General features: G+C 34.4%; 1 protein-coding gene across 2 annotated transcripts in view; it reads left to right on the forward strand.

Moving 5' to 3' along the window:
- Nucleotides 1-20,523, forward strand: part of LOC131064646 (uncharacterized) — an 81,365-nt gene that overhangs the window by 40,192 nt on the left and 20,650 nt on the right. For both annotated transcript variants that reach the window (XM_057998865.2, XM_059211104.1), the window contains exons 12-17: nt 224-548; nt 8,206-8,299; nt 11,917-12,025; nt 12,358-12,629; nt 12,773-12,900; nt 13,324-13,558. In XM_057998865.2, coding sequence (XP_057854848.2) covers nt 224-548; nt 8,206-8,299; nt 11,917-12,025; nt 12,358-12,629; nt 12,773-12,900; nt 13,324-13,558 — 1,163 coding nt within the window. The remainder of the gene's footprint in view (nt 1-223; nt 549-8,205; nt 8,300-11,916; nt 12,026-12,357; nt 12,630-12,772; nt 12,901-13,323; nt 13,559-20,523) is intronic.

Consider the following 20,523-nt stretch of genomic DNA (forward strand, 5'->3'; position numbering starts at 1 on the left):
AAGGCTTGAATATAATTGGGCTTTCCTTGTTATTTTTACCTGCTATTACAATGTTTATTGCAAGCAAATTCTATTATTTTTCACTTAGCTCTGAAGTAATTTTTTTTTTTTTTTTGTGGGGTGATTTTATGTAATTCTAGCTTGTACGTATGTTGGTTATTGCTTTAAGTTAGAAAGCGATAGACATGGGTATGTTTATCTAACTGGCCATTTCATGTGACAGTAATGGGTTCTATGGAGCATTCACTATCAAGTTTGGAAATATTTGGTTCAGTGAGAGTAGATGGGGAAAGCAATCAGCCAGTGACTGGAGATCTGATTGGAGAAAATGTGGGTGGTTCTGGTGGTGGTTCTGGTGGAAGTCTTCTTCTATTTTTAGATTTCTTGACACTAGGAAACAATTCCTTGGTTTCTAGTGCAGGGGGTCTTGGAGGTCATGTAGGTGGTGGTGGTGGTGGTGGTGGAAGAATTCATTTTGATTGGTCAAACATAGCTACTGGAGATGAGTATGTTCCCTTGGCAAATGTGAAGGGGACTATCCGCATAAGGTTGTATATCTTGTCATTTTAACCATCAATTTGCTTTGGTATTTTGTCATTTTTGTCTGTTTTAAGCAATTTGAGTGTTACTGAAATGTCTCTTTTGAGTAAGGATCTTAAAACTTTTCAAGCATGGATATCTGAAAAATTGAACTCACTATTTTCAAATTCCTACAAATTGTATCAAACTAAAGGTGAAATGTTTGGTGATTATGGTTATCTTCAAAAAAATTTAATTTAACTTTTTGCATATTGCTTAAATTATAAATATATGGTAATAGCTGTGTTGGGACTTGGGAGGGGTCTCATGTATCCAAGTCTGAGTATGCCTAGAAAGTTTGTAGCCAAGATTTGCAGACCCAGCTGAGTCTAAAACCACAGAAAATCAAATTGAAATTTGATTAAAAAAGATAAACAGTTTGGCCTAGTTTTTACACTGACTCTGAGTCTCAGACAAAAAACAGCTTGCTGAGTTTTCTTCAAAACCGAGTATCAACACCATGGGCACTGGTCTTGCTTTCTGTTATATGCAATTGCTTAATCCTTTTAGTTATGCTGTCTTCCTAGCAGAAGCATAATTGCTTACCATCTCTGAGACGTGTTATAAATGTGTGACCCAAAGTTTATGGCACTGGTCTCAGTTAAACTTACTCAAATGTTTTCCCAACATATATGTTTTGTTCTATTGTAAGAATGCATTTACAAATTTGAAAAAGAAAAAGAAAAAACTGATCAGAAAGCATTGTACCTTGACAATTACAGATGAAATTGTTATAGAAACAAGGTTCCAATTTTAGCAAAGGCACAATTATAATAAAATAATATTGTTATTTAGTTTATAATGATCATTTAAGTCAGTTAGTATTTGGAAACTTTCTTTTATGTCTTTCATTTTCGATCATTTCTGTTTTAGAAACATCGTTTGTAATCTCTATATGTCATGTCCCTACCATACAAACATACAAATCACAACATTTCCATGCCTTATATAATGAACCCAGGCATCCAATTTAAAAAGAAAGAAATAATAATATATCCTTCAAGGCTGACACAGGTTAAAACCTTGTTGAGGGCCAACTAGGTTAAGGCAAAATAATTTGAGGTTAATAATAGCCGATCTCCCTTATCGATATATGGTGTCCATTTTGGTCAAAGTAAATAAATAATAAATTAATGACCCTTTATACGTAGCCGACCTGCACTTGAAGCAAGGCAACCCTTAGGTGAAAGGGCACTCTGGATGATATAAAAGAGAGCCCTTGAGGATCATCAAGGGCATCAGAAAATAGAAGAAGAAAATAAATGATGAGGAATTAGAGCAGATCAAATCCAGAGCATAAATATATGGAAGAATCTAAAATACGACTTGAGAAGGGAATAATCAAGACATAACAATAGGAGAAAAAGAAGATAAAGGGAGCAAGGTAGATTGATCAGCATCAGACCGACTCCCTATATATATATATATATGCAATCAGGCAGATGGAGATTGGATCAGAAAACCCTTACTTATAGCAGATTGTAGCATTGCTATTAAATTGTGGTATGCAGCTTTAAATAACAGCTAAACCTGGGCTGACTAATATTAGAAATAGAAATAATAATAATAAGGGTTATTAGAAGAGGGCCGACTAATTATTGGCAGACTATGAATATCATGCAATTGTTGACTAGGCTAAGGTGTTAAGTAATATTCAAATCATAAATTCTTCAAGGCCGACTGAGTATTGTTTAGGGCTGCAAGAGACATCTCCTTTCAAGAACAAAGAGCTACAAGGGGAGAGTTTCCCATTGGGGAAATGTAATGCCCCCTACCTGATTAACATAATTAATCTATTTAAATATACTAAAATTGATTGAGAGACCAATCATAATGCCAGTCATTGATATTCTTCAATTTATTAGTTATTAACAAGTGCTTATTTATTTTCCTCATTAGATGATTAATTTCATTATTCATAGTTCTTAATATAGATATCAACCCTGCTACTACTTCAGTTTTAAGGGAGAAGGGTCTATGTATGTTACCAAAGTGTTTAGAGACCAAATACAATAGGTTCCCTCAAAGTTTACAGATCCAAGCCCTTACCTATCTTGGGTCTATACCCTCAAGGCTTATGGGTTGCTGATCCCCACACTATCTTGGGACTTAACCTATTGCTTGGATTTAGACTGCCCCTCTTTGGAACATCTCATCCCCATCTTCTTAAATACTGAAAATAGAGTATTATCACAGTTTTCGAGTACCGATGTCTAGATCTGATTGTTCTTGGTAATGATGCTCGTCCCACTGCTACGGGTAAAGACTTGTACAAGTTCGATGAGTATAATTGTGAAGCGATTATGTTGTTCAAGTTTTTTGTCACCAATGAGATGCTTCTAGAATTACAATCTAGCAAGACTGTTGCACAAATTTGGACTCATGTGAAGGATCTGCATGAGACATTGGAAAAGTTAGAGCTTTCTTCCTTAAAAATATGTTGTTCACCATTACGATGGATTACAAGATGCCTTTGTAGGATCATTTAACGAAGGTCAAATACATTCTCGATCAACTGATGGCCTTTGGTCACAAGATAGAAGAAGAGGATATGGTGCTTATCACACTGAAAAGTTTACCACAATGAGCACTTCATCGAAACTCTTAACATTACATCCAACAATGTTGACTTAAAGTTTGATGACCAAGAGTAGTATTGAGAGAACATTGTGGAACAAGCTTTTATTGCCAAAGACAAAGGCAAAGGCAAGTCCTCTTAACATAAAGGACAAGGCAAATTTGAGGAGAGCTCTAAGAAGAATATCACATGTCATTATTGTGGTAAGCTTGGTCGGAGGAAAAAACATTGCAGGAAATGGTGTTTTGATCAAAAGTCCAACTAGGGAGGGTCTTTTTAGAAGGCCCATGTTGCAGAGCATATTGAGTAGAAGGAGTTTGCCTTTTATGCATTTATGGCCAAAAGACCAGCAGTTCATGTCAAATCTTCTGCATGGTACATTGATTGTGGAGCTTCTTGCCATTTCACACACGAGAGACTGGTTCACGGAGCACAAGGCTTGCTTTGTTTTAGTGATCTTTGGTGGTGGTCAAGAGTATACAGTTGTCAGCAAGGGCAACGTTCGGATTACATCTGGTGGGAGAAATTTCATATTTCTCAATGTATACTATGATCTAGGCAAGGAGCTCAATTTTCTCTTTGTGAGTCGGATTATGTGACATCGTCCGAAGTTGGATGTCATCTTCGATGTTGACAAGGAGTCCAAGAAGACAATTGTATTTGGGCTCGAAGATCATGGATTGTATAGGTTGGTTGATACTGGAGAGTCTGAAGAGCATGCAATGGCTGCGAAGAGTTCATCCATCACTACTCTTTAGCATTAGTGTTATGGGCATCTCAACCTATCTTATCTCTCTCAGTTGCTTGAGAGAATCTGGTAGAAGGCTTAATTGAGATTCAGTAGCAGACATACGGTGTGTGTGGAGCTTGCCAGGCAGAAAGAAAGAGCAGTATCATAAAATCTTTGAAATAAATCTGTGCAATATTACCTTGAATCATGTATGCACGTCATTAGAAATATTCACATTCTTCCATTTTCTGGATACGAATATATATGTCTTTCCTTTCATGGCATAAATTTACAAACTTGAAGACTTGTATTCAAAAGATCCATGAAGATTTGTATTCGTTTCATAAAGACACCTGTCTCTTATCGGGCTGGCAAGGAGGTAGGACACTCAGCATACATATTAAAAAGAATGTGTTCTTCGAACGGGGTGACAAGGAGAAAGGTTTCTTAATAAGTCTTTGTTGATGTATTATATATATTTTATATGTAATATGGTTTCAATATCAGTTTAGAACGGAATATAACTTCTCTTAAAAACAGTCTTAAAGTTGTTTAGTAATTGGAAGCCTAAAAGGCTAACGGTGCTTCTAAACATAATAAAAGTGAAGACTAAGTATGCAAACTAATAACGTATTCTAGTTATTAGTTAAGACTACCGAACTTAGAACTGAAAGTTGTATCATTTAAGGCATACTTGGAAATCAGATATTTTGTGTGTGAAGAGATACATATGTTCTGGAATCAAATTGATAAAGTTGGAGAATTATTTTGATATTAAAAGAAGAAATCTTCAATTGCTTGAAAAATTAACAGCATATGCTGTTATAAAAGCTAGTGTGTATAAAAGAAGATACTTACAGTAAAAAGAAAACAATATGGTCTTTGATGTTCCTGTGAAAAGAAAAGGTTGGAGTACATGGTGCTAAAGGTATATTGATCAGTAGTTTTTTCAGAATCTGATGCACTGATAGAATCTCTGGAATTGATTTTAATGATTAGGAGTTTGATATTATCATCTGATCGGTCAACTTTCAGAATTTTTGTTTGGAACTCTTAATGGCTTTCAAGAAATCTGCTTGCATATTCAGTGGTTATATCCCATACAAGTTGCAGCAATCTTCAGAACATAAAAAGGGGACTGGCATTCATTTGTCTTCTGATTTTCAGAATATTATCTTTATTTTCAGTGCAACTCTTTTGTTTAATTGATTCAGATAATTGCTTCAATTTGACAAAGATTATGAATCGGATTTGAAATCGAACATCTGGAATGTTTCTAAGACTGAGACTTGTGTTAATTCTCAAATCTTTACATTGTAAAGTTGAAGGGTTGGTCCTCTGTTAACATTGGGATCAGGTTGAATGTCAATGCTCAAGTTTTTAATTTTGTAAAGTTGGAGAGTCGGTGCTCTTATGAAGATTGTGATTGGGTTGGTGCCCAAAGAATTGTAAAAAGTTTCAATTGTGAGGCCGGATTAGGACAGTAGATCCTAGCAGCATTTCTCACTGTGGTTTTCCCACATTGGGTTTCCACATAAAAATTTTGTGTGTTGTGCTCTTGTTGTTGCATCCTTTTAAGTTTTTGCTGTTGCATCTTTCAAATCTTTCATTTTTCAGTTTAAAGCTTGGTAAAAACCTTAAGTGATTAAAAGGATTAAAGTTTTTTTTGTGTACTACTGATTCACCCCCCTCTCAGTAGTACTTCGGTGTTCTACAATAAAGTCATTGATTTAATAAATATTATTAAAGTAGAAACTTTAATAAATATTATTAAAGTAGAAACTTTAATAAATTAATTATTAATCATTAATTCCAATTAATACCCAATATTGAGACATTTAATCAATTCTGCCAATTACCCATTAATGGGCAGGATACCCTCGAACTGTTCAAAATACTTACTATAAATAGTAAGGGACCAAAATGCTCAAGAGACTTATTAAAAATAGTATGTATGTTCAAACGGAGCCTGAAAAGATGTCTGGAAGGCAAGCCACCTAAAAATTGAATTTCTGAGATGGAGAGTACTGAAATAAACAACCCAAGGGTCAGTTGAAAAAGCCCTGAATTACCCACAAAGGCCCCCCTAACCATCACATTAGACTATGGGGATTACTGATAATAGGATAGCTTTGAAAATAACTAATGCTTAGGAAGGTGCAAAAATGGGGACATTGCAAATAACCTTTTGGATCATACAAGAGGTAGGTGAGAGTTATGATAGAAGAATGGGCAAAAAAAATTTCCATAGATGAGTGACCTCTTGACAGGTGCCGTTTGGAGGTATGAGGGTTGCCGCTGAAGTCTTTGGGGACTGCAGGAAAACACGATGCTGGAAAGGTTGCTGCCGGTAGGGTTTGTGCACAGCTGCATCGGGAAAGGCTGTTGCTGCTACTTTTCAAAAAATAAATTGTAGTTGCCTTTACTCGTTGAGAAGGACATTATTAAATAATAAATATATTATATTATATATATTTAATATAAACTCTTCATTGCCTTTATTCATTGCCCTCAAATAAACTCTTCGAACTTCGCAAAAGGACATTATTAAATATATTATATATTTAGTATAACATAATTTTATTCTATTATTTTATTTTAATACTTTTAATATATTCAAAATTTAGTATTTTAGAATATTTAATTTAGATTTTTTAATTATTAACATATAAAATTTAATAAATTTTAATTTAATTAAATTAAATCAAACAAATTTAATATTATTAATTCCAATAATTTTATAGATATATTATTTATATTATCTAAATAACAAAGTTATATAAAGTGAATTTGATAGCGGATTTTTTTTCAATTTTTTTTCTCTTGCATTTCATGGAACTCGAAGCTGGTGACTTAGTATTTAATTGATTATTATTTTAATTTATTTATAATGATTTCAAATCTACTTTGCAATCTTTAACTATTTCAATAATTTATGAGATATATTACTTATATTTAAGTAAAATTTTTATATAAGGCGAATTTGATGTCGATTTTTTTTTCCGAATTTTTCACCCTTACCAAACTTCATCTGAATTATATGATTGTCGAACTCAAATTCGAATTCGAACACGGTGACTTAGATTATAACAATGGCAATGTTTGATGCTCAGATACCCACTCTCCAAAAGGTGCATCACCTTTATAAATTAAAAGTGTTTGATATGGGAAAAGAAGCATATGCCAGTTAATACTTTATAGAAGTAACTACTTTCAAGGAAGGGGATACATTTTTACCTTACTGACTGCATTTTTTGTGAAATAGAATCTCATTTTTCAGTAGTGAATTTTCAGGTTTGTCACTGTAGTGTTGAAAGAAGAATATAAAATTCAATGGGCATTCATCATTGGCAATGTGATGCCTAATAGTTGGAGGTTTTTGATACAAGAAGATTTAGTATAGCGTGCTATGTTAGTTAGAATCAGATATGGATCCGATTTGAACTATTAGACAACTGAAAACATGGACATTCTCATCTATGATAGCTCTGATCAGATGTCTAGGGATTGAGGGCAACCTCTTTTTTGGCCATCCAGTGGTGCTATTATTCTTGCTATAACTGGAGAATAGATGATGGAACCGACTTGAACCATGAGAAAATTTGAACTCTGATACACCCATCTATGATTACAATGCTTAGTTGCATGGTATTAGTGGGAAACTCCTTTTGGCTGGTTTATGGCACTATTGTTTGAACCGAGTTCTTCGTGAGTTCCTTGATTGTGAGTCTGAATTGTTTCTGCCATTATTTGAACTGAGTTCTTGGTGAGTTTCTTGATTGTGAGTCTGAATAGGAAAAAGCAAGGCTTGCTGGTTTGTTTCATCAACTCAGTGAGTCTGGGAAAGATCGGGCTGAATTTTTCTGTGATGTTTTTTGTGGTCAAATGTCTATATTTCATACTTTTGTAAAATTGTTGAGTTTGTTACCGAGTCCATTCATGAGCAAAAAATCAGCTTCTGGAGAGTCTTTTGAGTAGACTTTTTAGATTAGTTTCACAGGTTCTCAATTTCAACACATATCTGGAAACAACCTATGATAAAGAAAGGTGGATAGAACACAGTGGTTTCTAGCTATATGTTTTTAGAGCAATAGAATTTTTGTGTGTTCTGTTGATCATGGGTATTGGCTTCTATCTATGCTATTTTGTTGTGAAGGTTGCTTTTGATCTTTTCAATTAGAGTTTTTTTGTTAGACAATTGTAGTTTTGACTTTATCCAAAAATTCCATTCTCTTTAATATTATGGGGGATGTACACTAAATGTTATAACTGCTGTTCTATGATTTCTCTACTTATAATTGAATAATATTATTGACAGGGGGGGAATGGGAAATAATGGTGGTCGCCCTGGTCAGGATGGTACTATTACTGGTACAGATTGTCCGGAGGGACTTTTTGGTATCTTTTGTGAGGTAAGTAAACCTTTTATTCATTATCAACATGTTTGTTGTATTGTACTTCCATTGTGAAATATGATGAAAATTTGAAGTCCAGTTGATTCATATTAAGTCAAAGAATGTGTTGACATTGATGAATTTTTTCTTTCTAGGGAGGGAGGAGAAGGTGGGGGAAATGTGATTTTTTATTTTCTAGCTGTGCTGATAAATTGAAGATCTCCTTTTGCAGTTTTGTGCATACAGATCAGCAATCTGGACAAAACTCAAAGAAACACATGAGAGGTTACGACTTTAAAGGAATATATTATGAAGACATTCAAAGTTCAAACTTTTAATATTATTGCTGCCTTGAAATTTATTTTGAGGATGCTGAGCACAGAGAAGAAAGAAAGATTCGAGGAAAGAAATAATTTTACTGTCCACAAATGACCAAGATTAGATCAAAGAAACTGGAACACACAATTATTATTCTAGCAAAGAATTAGGACAAAAGGGGCCCTAGATTCAAAGCAAACACAATAAGCAAAGTAAGAAACCTAAGAAATAGTCAAGCTTGGGGTAAACATAAATTTATACCTGAAACAAGTATAAATATAAATAGATGTGCAAGGGGAGGATCCCTCAATGTGGTACAGGCAGATGGAGAGGATAACTGGTAACCAAGGCAGGGAAAGAAATATGAAGTGACCCCCAAGTTCTAGAGAGCACTTTCTCATGTATAGTATTTGGCCAAGTTACAATTATACTGGTGGTACAGGGAATACATGATTGATATAGAGAGACTTTACATGTTAAGTATTGGTCATTAGTTGAGCCAAAGAAACGAAGTCGGTGTACTTGAACTCATATGTAAAAATAAAGACTTTGTGAAGCAAGAGCCTAAGGTGGAGCATGACATGGATAACGAATGTTGCCACTCAAATGCAAGTACGATATCAAATCAATTGCAATAAAATTATTTCAAGGTAAGTACTTTAAGCCATTGTACAAATAAAGTAATAGATTACTACAAGGTATTCTCGAACTAATAAATGCTATAACTAATACTGTCTCTTAGAGGAATGAGATGATAATGAAGACCCCATTTTTGAAACTCCATTGTTGTGAGATGAAGTGATCGTTCCCATGTTGCTAATGGTTAACATTTCAAAGAAACCGAAAGTGTTACACATGGAGATCCTTGGAAGGAATCTCATAACACAATTATTTATGTTTGCTCTAGGATGACTGTTCTTCCAAAAGACACTTGGAGATGTTTAGGTAAGTTTGATTATTTGGCTGCCAATTTTTCAATTGGTGGGTATAGATAAACAAGGAATCAAGGTACTGGAAGTTTTAATTTTCCAAAAGGGTACTTATTGGATCTCAAAATATTTATTGAATATTGTGATCATCTCATATAGAAGAAAATGTATGATGAATTGTTGGGTTAGGGTTAGCTAGTAGTGGCTAAAGTTGATCACAATTCGAAAAAGAACACACTTTCCATTGAAAACAAGGGTTGAAAATACATAATTGATTAATTATGTAGAACTAGGTAGTAAGTGAAGAAGCAACTTCCTTAGCTTTGTTAGATTCAAACTTTGAAGAAGAGAGGATAGGAAAGCGTGATCAGGTTATGGTGGAGCCAAAAAATGAAGTGGTTTTGGAATTATGGTTGTGTTTGAAAAATGAAATAGATTCTCTTTGTGGCTTGTTTCATTGACAAATGGAGAGCTATGAAGTATTTTTGTCGAATTGTAATTTCATTGAAGCTATAAAGATCAATGAAGAGGAACAAGGAACAAGTAACCAATGAAAGACGACTTTGGGAAGGTGGACAATTTATGTGCATTCGATGTAGTACAAATTCAAAAAAGTCGATATTTTGGTTCCAAAAGAGGCACTTGACTTTATTGAAGATTCCAAAATTTATTAAAGTATGCTTCAAAATAATAACATAAATTTTTTTTTTTGATCTGGAGATTGGATAATTTTTATCCTAATAACTCTTATAAAGGGCCCTACTCGTATTGTATATTTTGGCATGACATTGAAGCTAGACTAGAGCAGACTTCATAGGAAAATTAGAAAATAGGGAAAATTACCGCAAAGTGGTTTAGAGAGAAAAATAATGAAGTGGGATAAGAAAATAATAGTTGGGATCTACCTTTAATGGGTTGAAAAAGTAAATATAAAAAAAGTAAATTATAAAGGTAAAATCAGGATGAGTGATTGGGGTGCTAATTGGCTAAAATTGTGTGGAACAACCAATCTTTGGGGACTAGAAGGGTTGTTAATTGTTGGGTGCCAAATCGGCCTAAGTGGTAAGATGTAGAGTAAGGGCATTAAATCATGTGTTGACTAATAGGGCAATTAATCCAATATGTCATTTGGCAGGATTGCAACATGAATTTTTGACATGCTAAGGATATGTATGGAGACCATGCAAGGGTCTAAACCTTTAGGGGCACAATTAGGAACACCACTAAACACTCTTTCCTGTAGGTACATAATGAAGGCACATAAAACTACCACCAAAAATGAATAGACCAATCCAATGATGCCATTGGAGTGGCCATTAAGTATGTTGGAAAAGCACATAAACAACTTATAGGCTGGGGTGCCAAAAATTAACATGGACAACCAATAACCATTGCAATGACTCAAACCTTATCTTATGCATAAAACCTTACTTAAATTTCTCTCATGTTGGTGATGAACATAGGACATGCATTCAAGTGGGGTAGGTAGATTTTGCATTTCAGGATGTGGTGCCAACAGTATCCATGAGAAATGTTAGAGTAGTTTATGGCTTGTAAATTCTTAACATGTGAAAGAAAGTATTTATGGATCGTAGGGTATGAAAATCTGAGATTACCTTCTTTATTTGTGTGAAAACAAGCAGAGAAAAATATTGCATGAAAATATATGAAACATACATCTTCACATGAGATAAACATAAACATTGATTTGGAGAAACACTCGGTACAAAATGGGTGATTTTGTTTATTTTTTGACCTTTGGGTTCCTTTTCCTAGGATGTTTTTAATGGAAATTCAATTAAATGTGTGGTGGAAGGAAGAAATGGACATTCAATTAAAAAATTCACGGTAGTTGTTGTCGGCATAAATTACCTGTTGTTATGTTTGATAATATTTGTTATCCGACAATGTATTAATTAATTTTATTGAGTGGGTTGTCAGTCTCGGGTAGTTATGTATCGGTTGGTTGACGGTTGTGTACCTCTCGGCAACCGTCGGGTCCTTTAAATATGTCGTCTACTGCCAAGGAAGGGGCATGGTATTGTTGGATCTATTGTAATCCTTGGCCGACCATCTTTGGTCTCTTCTCTGTAATAATTGAATGTGCGAATAAAGATATATTTTACTGCCGTGTCTGGTATGCATTGTCATGTACATTATTATTTCCTTTATTTAATTTACTAGTTGTAGTGCTAAACATAGTTAAAGCCTACTTATCTAAATTTGTTTCAAAATGCAGGAAATAGATGGCTACTCTTGTGTGTTTGAAATTTGCTGTGTTAACATTTTGCATAGTTTTTAATTTTATAACTTTAGATCCACATTCATTATGTTGATTATTAAGTAGGCATTCTGATATATGGCTGATGACCATATTTTATTGTGCAGGAGTGCCCTGTTGGCACTTACAAAATAGAAACTGGATCTAATCAAAGTTTGTGTTGGCCTTGTCCACCTGAACAACTTCCCCGTCGAGCAACATATACAAGTGTTCGTGGTTAGTGTTATTTAATTATGTTTTAAATGTCTTCAAAACTAATTTTCATTGATCAATAAACAATCCTGTCAAGAGTATATTAGAATTTTGTTTTTGTCATCATGTGGTTCCTCTGTATGTTTTCTTATGGGTCTTTAATCCTTTGTAAATGCAGGCTTGTTTGACCATGTTAGGACTTGCTCAGAGATTTAGGCATTTAGTTTCTGAGTTCATAATACTTAGGAATATACAAAATAAAATATTATTTGGAAAGTAGTTTTGTTAGTTTAAATGCTAGAAGAAGAGGATCATGTTTCTTTCACTCAAAAGTAACTGTCTCTATTGGGTTTCAGGAGGTGTGACTCAAGCATCTTGTCCATTTAAGTGTATATCTGATAAATACCGGATGCCAAATTGTTATACTCCATTGGAGGAATTGATATATACACTTGGAGGTCCCTGGCTTTTTGGGCTTCTACTTTCTGGACTTTTGGTACTTTTAGCCCTTGTGCTGAGTGCTGCCCGTATGAAATTTGTTGGAACTGATGAGTTTTCTGGTCCTGCTCCGACTCCACAGGAATCACAAATTGATCATTCTTTCCCTTTCCTTGAGTCACTTAATGAGGTACGGTGGTCAGAAATATGACGTTTGTGTTTATTTTTTTTTCAATTCCCGGATAATGTGAATTTGCATTTTTTGCATCATCTTTTGTAGATTGGCAAATGTTGCTTTTAATTATGTATATAATTCTGCAATTTGAGGTACAGGTTTTAGAAACAAATAGAGCAGAAGAATCTCATAGTCATGTGCACAGAATGTATTTTATGGGCCCAAATACTTTTGGAGAACCGTGGCACTTGCCTCACTCACCTCCAGAGCAAATCATTGACCTTGTGTAAGTCATATTTCTGAAGACTTGATTCGTATATTTTTAAATTTATATAAAAGTTTAGCAAAGGAGAGGCAATTCAATGACCGGGTAAAAGTGGATTAGATGTTGAGCCACAACACATGGTACTATTGCAAATAAATATGTTTATCATAAAAATTGAAATTTTAGGCCATTGTTATTGAGATAAAGAAATCTGTAATAAGGATATTGAAAACATCATTAAAAAAATAACAAATATAAACAAAATAAAAGCTGAAAGATTGGCCATTGCTATTGAGATAAAGAAATCTGCAATAAGGATCTTGAAAGCATCATTATGGCTTAATGCATCAGGAGTGGTAGACAAAGGCAAGCTTTTTGAGTATTATAGTTTATCTACTGGGTACCATGACATACAATAATCTTTTAGTTATCATTATCTTGCAGGTATGAAGATGCTTTCAACAGATTTGTCGATGAGATTAATTCTTTGACAGCATACCAATGGTGGGAAGGTTCTGTACATAGCATTTTGTCAGTGCTCGCATATCCATTTGCTTGGTCATGGCAACAATGGCGTCGCAAAAGAAAAGTCCAGCGTCTTAGGGAATTTGTGCGCTCTGAGTATGACCATGCTTGTCTTCGCTCATGTCGGTCACGAGCTCTTTATGAAGGCCTTAAGGTTAAGTTCCTCCCAAACTGCTTGATATTATATTGATTCTTTGTTCCTTTCAAAATATTAGTGTTCCTCAAAAGGTTACATGGTAAAGGTCCCAAAATTAAGGTTTGGGGACTTGGCAGTATGCATTTTGTTAAACTTATATAAAAGAAAATCGAAGTATAGTCAGAAAGTGAGGTTCGAAGTTGGAAACCATATTCAAGTATAAATCAAGATAAAGTTTATTTATGTTTACCTCTTTAGAAAGCTTCATTTGCAATTTCGTATGAAGCTTTCATTTAAAAAAAATGCCCATGCAGATTGTCAAAGCTGTGCAGTGGGATTATGAAATTTCTAACCGTTCCTTGTACATTTATAAAGGAAAATAGCAAACAGATTTTGACAGTGGATTGACTGACGGCTAACCAAAAGTTTATTACAAAGGTACTGTAAACCAAAATTCACCCCCATTGGAGATCAATCATATTGATCCTGTCTCTTAAGGCTGAGAGTTGAATGAGTATCATAAGCAAAATAACTAAATAGATCAACAGATAGCTTATACTTTCCTAAACTAGCATTACCATGGAAGCTGCAAACACCCCACAGACAAGAAGATTAAAACAACCTCGTATCTATCAGGGTGTTACTTGAGTAGAGGGTAAACTGAAGCAACACCCAAATGAGGATCAGAACCTGGTCCAGACCTGTTTGTTTCGGCCAATATATCTGCAGAACCTGGTAACATAGGTATTTGATAATTAACATCATGATTTAAACAATTGAAGTGTCAATGCTATAAGTTACTATTGCATAAGGACCAATCCTGATAAATAGGTATACAGCAACCAAAAATTGTAAATGCAAACATATGTCATCCAATGGAATGGGCCAAATCCCACATCAGCTATGTTATCAATGTTCAAGTCCTCAGCTAGGATGCTCTCAAAATAGTTATCAGTCTTTAGCTTGGGTTCCTTTGCATGCAATTGAACTGGCGATAAATCATTGCGGTCATTTGTCTCAACTACCTCATCTTCCAAGGATGCAGCTGCTCAATTGGTGGTATTTTGGTTTAATTTTTCTGTTAGACTGTCATTGTACACAAGCTCTATAAGAAGAAGGTGAAGTGGCTATGAATGTTGACCGAATTCTTTTCCTTCTCCCCTAATCAGCTCCTTTATAATGAATGAATGAAGCCATAAGTACCTCCAATTCCTTTCACAAGATGAAATGTTTGCTATTTGTGAGAGTAATAGTATTGCAGATGATTGTAATTCAGGTGCTTCACCTACATGTTTTCATCACCACTCTATTGGGCTTTTCGACAAATGCATATCATAGAAGGTTTCCATGATAGAAAAGTCACCTTCCCACATGAAAAATTATTGCATCAAGTGGTAATAATAGAAGCATAATCACCTTGGCCATAATTAATTTTTGCTGCAGCCAAAAATGCACTTTATTACTAAATTCTTTTCAATTTTGATGTACCATGCCTTGGGTGCTTGCTTCTGGCCATATAGAGCTTTTTTCTATTTGCGTACAATATGCTAACTCTCCTACAACCTGAAAGCCCCATGGTTGCGTCATGTATACTTTTTCCTCCAAATCTCCATTGAGGAAAGCATTTTTTATGTCCATTCGATGGATCATCCAGCCAAACTAAGCTGCCATGGCTAGAACTAGTTCAATGGTGCTCATCGTTTCTGTAGGAGCAAATTGTCCTCATAGTCAATGCACTCTCTGCATGAGAACCCTTTAGTGACCAACCTAGTTTTGTACTTTTCAAGTGTACTGTGTTCTTTGTACACGACCTTGTACACAGGCCTGGAATTTGACGGTCACCCCTACCTGTCATATGAATTTTTGATGACGGTTTAGTCATTTCAATGCCTTTCATTTGATGTTTTAAGAAAAAAATTAACTGTCAAAAAATATAAAAGTAGAAGATTGAAGCAATGAAAATCAATGCACATCTTTCTTGGGAAGAAATGAAAATCATTATCTTAATGAAAAAATAATGATAAATTAGTAATATATGCAAAAATCTTAAATTTACTAAATAAGTTTCTAAATTAATACACTAATATATATTATATATTAACATTAAATGATAATCAATTAATAATTACTAATTTAGTAATAATAAACATTTAAATTTTAAAATTATATATATTATGACAAGTTTCTATAACAATCTTATTAAATATATTTAAAAAATTAAATTGACTAAGTTTCTAAATTCATATATAAAAAAATAGAATATATTGTAAAAATTCATATTAAAATATTTTATCAATTATATTCTATCATTTCAATTATGACAACTTTCTAAATTCATATGAAAAAATAGAACTATTCTAAAAAATCATATTAAAATATTATAAAATTAGAAACAACTACATCCTTCCATATTCTAAATCCTCTTCTATTTCAAAATATTCTAAATAAATTTGTATTTTTATAATAAACATTCTAAACTAATATATATATTACCTACTATAATTTTTTACGATTTATTTATAATTTGAAGTGCCATCTATACGGTTTTAGAAAAAAATAGCATGTCAATGCATACGTTCTACTAATTTTTTAAGCTGTCAAATACGGTTCTAAAGTGAAAAAACGGCCATTTTGCTTGTCAAATTCCAGGCCTGCTTGTACACCCAGTTGCAGCCAATGAGTTTTCTCTCTAGTGGAAGATATGAAAGATCCCTAGTCTCATTCTTCATATGACTCTTATGTTTGGCTTGTTACAAGTGCGGTTGCCGTTGCACCAAAAGATCGACCTGTTAATGTCTGATACAACCACTAGACTTATATAATCAACAGGAGGCAGTTAAGCCATGTCACAAACCTGAGCGCTGTGCTGCACAACACAAGGAGACCAAGGGCGTACACCTTGCAACAACTTCTCCCCCCACCGCGCGAGCGAGGGGTTTGAACCTGTGACCAAGCTCTGATACCACTTGTGACAAGTGCGGTTGCCATTGCACCAAAAGATTGACCCGTTAATGCTTGATACAATCACTAGACTTATAGAATCTACAGGAGGCGGTTTAGCCATGTCACAAACCCGACCGCTACGCTGCACAACACAAGGAGACCAAGGGCGCACACCTTGCAACATGGCTCCCATGGCGTTTTTCCATTGAGGTTTTCCTTTTGCCTCAACAAACACTTGTGGCTCATACACTCTTTAAATATCAGCCTTGATCATAGCACTTGAATATGGCTCATACACTCTTTAAATATCAGCCTTGATCATAGCACTTGAATATTTCCAATGGTGCTTTCACCTGACTTGGTCTCCTCTTGGAAGTCTCTACATCTAAATCAGCATTGTCCTCATGACTTGTGCTACCTGTATTTGTGTCATCTAGATGTTGATTTAGGTTATTATCAGTGAAAACTGCATCTATTTCTTTGTGCTTTGAATTCCCCTTCAAGTGGAGCTACCTGAAGCTGAACACCTTAATCCTTGGCCACAATAGGCTGATCTTTGATAATTTGGATTTCTGGAGATGTTTGGAAAGGCCTTGCTTCCTCATCAATCACAACATCTCTGTTAAATGTCAACTATACCTTGTAAGCATCAATTTCTTACTCTAAGGATCTAACTTGATTTGCTTTTCATCTAGAATCTACGCAAATGTAATTCAGCCAAAGACCATAAAATGACTTTTGGGTTCCTCCCATATCATGCTTTCTTTGGTGTCTTGTGTTTTAGTGCTTGTGTGAGAGATCTGTTTAGCAAATAAACTGTAGTATATATTGCCTCAGTATACATTTTTGTTCTCCATTGGTTAATTGTACAATCCCTTTGCCTCAATCAATCGTGTACTTATCACGACTACCAAATATCACTGAATCAAAGCAAGTGGTGTACTCTAGGAACCAGTCTCACCTACTACTAAAGTTAGGTGATGGTTCTGAATTGATGTACCATGGAGATGAATCTGATTGTTCATCTAGTATTCTGGCCATGAATGCACAGAATGCTAATACCTTCAACTCTAAATACTTTGTGACATGAGCTTTCTGTTTATTCTACTGATGCCCTCCTTCGTTGGACTTTTGTTCAGCCGACTTTTTTCCATAGTGCTTCTTCATATGACCTAACTTACCACAAAAATGACTTGATGATATTATTATTCTTTGTTGCATCCTCATTGGGACCTTGTGCTTGCTTGTGTGACCATTTGCCTATACCTTTGTCTTTGACTACAAATGCTTGCTCCACACTCATCTCACTGCTACTACCGGATTTTTTCCTCCATCGGTCCTACTTGTTAGATGTGGACAGGATGCGCATCCGTGGAAAAATCACGGTTCAAACAGGTAAAATGACATCCACAATGGAAGCTATGCTCAATTTTTTGTTCTTGTTAACTTCTTGTTAGATGCGGACAGGATGTGCTTACATGGAAAAATCATGGTTCAAACAGGTAAAATGACATCCACAATGGAAGCTTGGCTCAATTTTTTGTTCTTGTTAATTTTTTTTGAGATCCATCTCTCGAAATCGGCCCCAAAATTGTGAATTTGGCTAAGAATTGCAAAATGAAATTGCAGTCATGGCTGATTGCACTTTTTGCAATTAAATTGTGATTTGTATATAGTGAGAAAATGCACCAAAAATCCTTTGCTTGAAATTTTTAAAAATATAGGTAACTTGTAGGAAATATCGTGCCCTAGGCTGAACAACAATCAGATTTGAGTAATTATGAATTTTTGACTCAATTTTTTTCTTCAATGAGTTACTGTTTTATGTCAATTGTTGCCTATCGCTCTTTCTTTTGCATTGATTCCTTAGTCGAAGGCTATTGCTTTCTTTCTTCAGGCTCCTACTAGGTGAAGCAAATGTATAACAACCACTTGAATGAAAAGTGAAACATGAAAGAAGATTATCATTCCAGTTTGCCTTACATGCCTTGACACAACATCAACTCCATATTCAATAATGCAATTTTTTAAGAGATGCTTTTCTTTTATGGAGTGGTAGTGCATTCAAGTTCATTTTCTAGGATGTTCCTCTAGAGTTGCTACTATTTGGTGACACCTTTGGCCCTACAGTTCTTTATGGGCATGGAGACACCTCAAATCCACTATAGAAATCTATTTTTGGTTGAGCCTCTTCGTCTTGAGAGCATCATCAATATCATACTCTATCTCCATAGGCTTAGATTCATTGGTGATGGTGTATTGAGTTACGATAGAATAATTTTTAGCACTTTGCTCTTTTGAAAGGATTATTTGATTGGGTTCAACTAGAAGACACCAACGTTAGTACTGATAAATTTGTTTCTTCTCTAGGCTATGATAGGATCACTATCTTTTGAGACTTTTTGAATTGCACCTTCTTTTCTTTTCCTTGGAGAGAGGGTGATTACAATTGCTGTTAGAGAGGGATTGCTGATATATTTAGTAGTCTTTGATCCGTAGCCTCATATTCCATAGTTTTTAGGAGACTTATATCTTGATCGTTGGTACTCCTCTCTCATATTGGAAACATGTCCCTTTTTTGAGACCTATATGGGCACATTTCTTGGCATTAGAAGACTTTGGATGAGGTTTCTTTGCATTTCTCTATCTCTTAGAAACATCCTTGGAAATTTGGAAGACTTCATGTACAGGTTTCTCAAATTAATTATATAAATTACTCTAATTCTTTCTCAAGTTGTGATATAGAGTTGAGAAAAGCTAGATGAGTTAAATATTTATACTCATAATAAAACTGTAATTTTAAATTTTTTCTTAAAAATATACAAATTTTATTGGAGGATGAATTTTTCTCACAATATTCCTAAGAGGTAATAATACAAAGAGCAACAATAATAAGGTCTAAGATTTGTGCATCTTTTGGAGTTTTATCAATTAATTGAAAATATAGTCATCGTTTCTTCCTTGATATGAATGTTTAGGGGAATGTCTTTACGTTGCCTGTCTAAATTGGGGATGTTTCTTGGGACATGAATGTTTGTAGCCCACATTCATTCTCAAAATGACATATACCTTAAGGATCTTGTGGTTTCAATGACCACATGAAACCACAAGACCCTGCACTCTAATTTTTAAAAACAAAAAGCAAGAATTGTTTTATGTTGTGCAAGATTGAACACAAGTTCTTTTCCCCGTTTTCTCCCAATAATTGAATTCCTTTTATACTTAATTGTTTGCCAAGTCAATCTCAGTTATGAGTAATATTACAATGATATTAACCACATTGATTTAACATTTATGATTTGATAATTGACATCGAATTAACAATGATCAACAGTCTCATTTTTTAATTTGTACATTTACAATTTAGTCTTTTACATCATGATGATGAATATTAAATGTTTATATAATTAATTTTAATTCTTTTGCTGACATCAATGATTACTATTAGAATATTTAATTAGTTTTTTAATGGTCATTAGAGTATTTTTTGCTTTATTTAGTTTTCTATTTTTGGCTTCTATTTTTAGAAGCAGTTGTTTCTTTTTAGAAACATCATCGCTTGTAATCGCCTATTTAAACGGCTCTACAATTGAATAAAGTAATTTGACTATTTGAGCAATAATTTTTCACGGTATCAGAGTGGGTGACGAGCTATCAAAAATTTTTGTGCCCTTCTACTTGGATTTAATTTCCAGAATTTTTTAAAGAGTTTTTTTATGAAAAAATTCTGAATAGAAGTTTTTTTAGAAGCTTCTTTTTCTGGGCGATTTTTTTTTTCTTCGTTAGAATTTTCGAGGGTTTGGGCGGAATTTATTGGGTCGGTGCCTGTGGTCGCGTTTTGTAAACTACAAAACCCTGCATATCTCGCGACTGCTTGACTGCAAGTTTTCTTTTTTGCGCCCGACATGGATTTCTACCTGCAGCCTGCGCTTTTATTTCCGCACGACATTTCTTTCACGATCTGGGTTACCTGTGGCTGCAACAATTTTTTTCTCTGACGTCGCGATTTTATTGTGGCCCACAATTTTTCTGCGCGACAG

Source organism: Cryptomeria japonica, chromosome 9 (assembly GCF_030272615.1).
Source record: "Cryptomeria japonica chromosome 9, Sugi_1.0, whole genome shotgun sequence".
Taxonomy (NCBI): domain Eukaryota; kingdom Viridiplantae; phylum Streptophyta; class Pinopsida; order Cupressales; family Cupressaceae; genus Cryptomeria; species Cryptomeria japonica.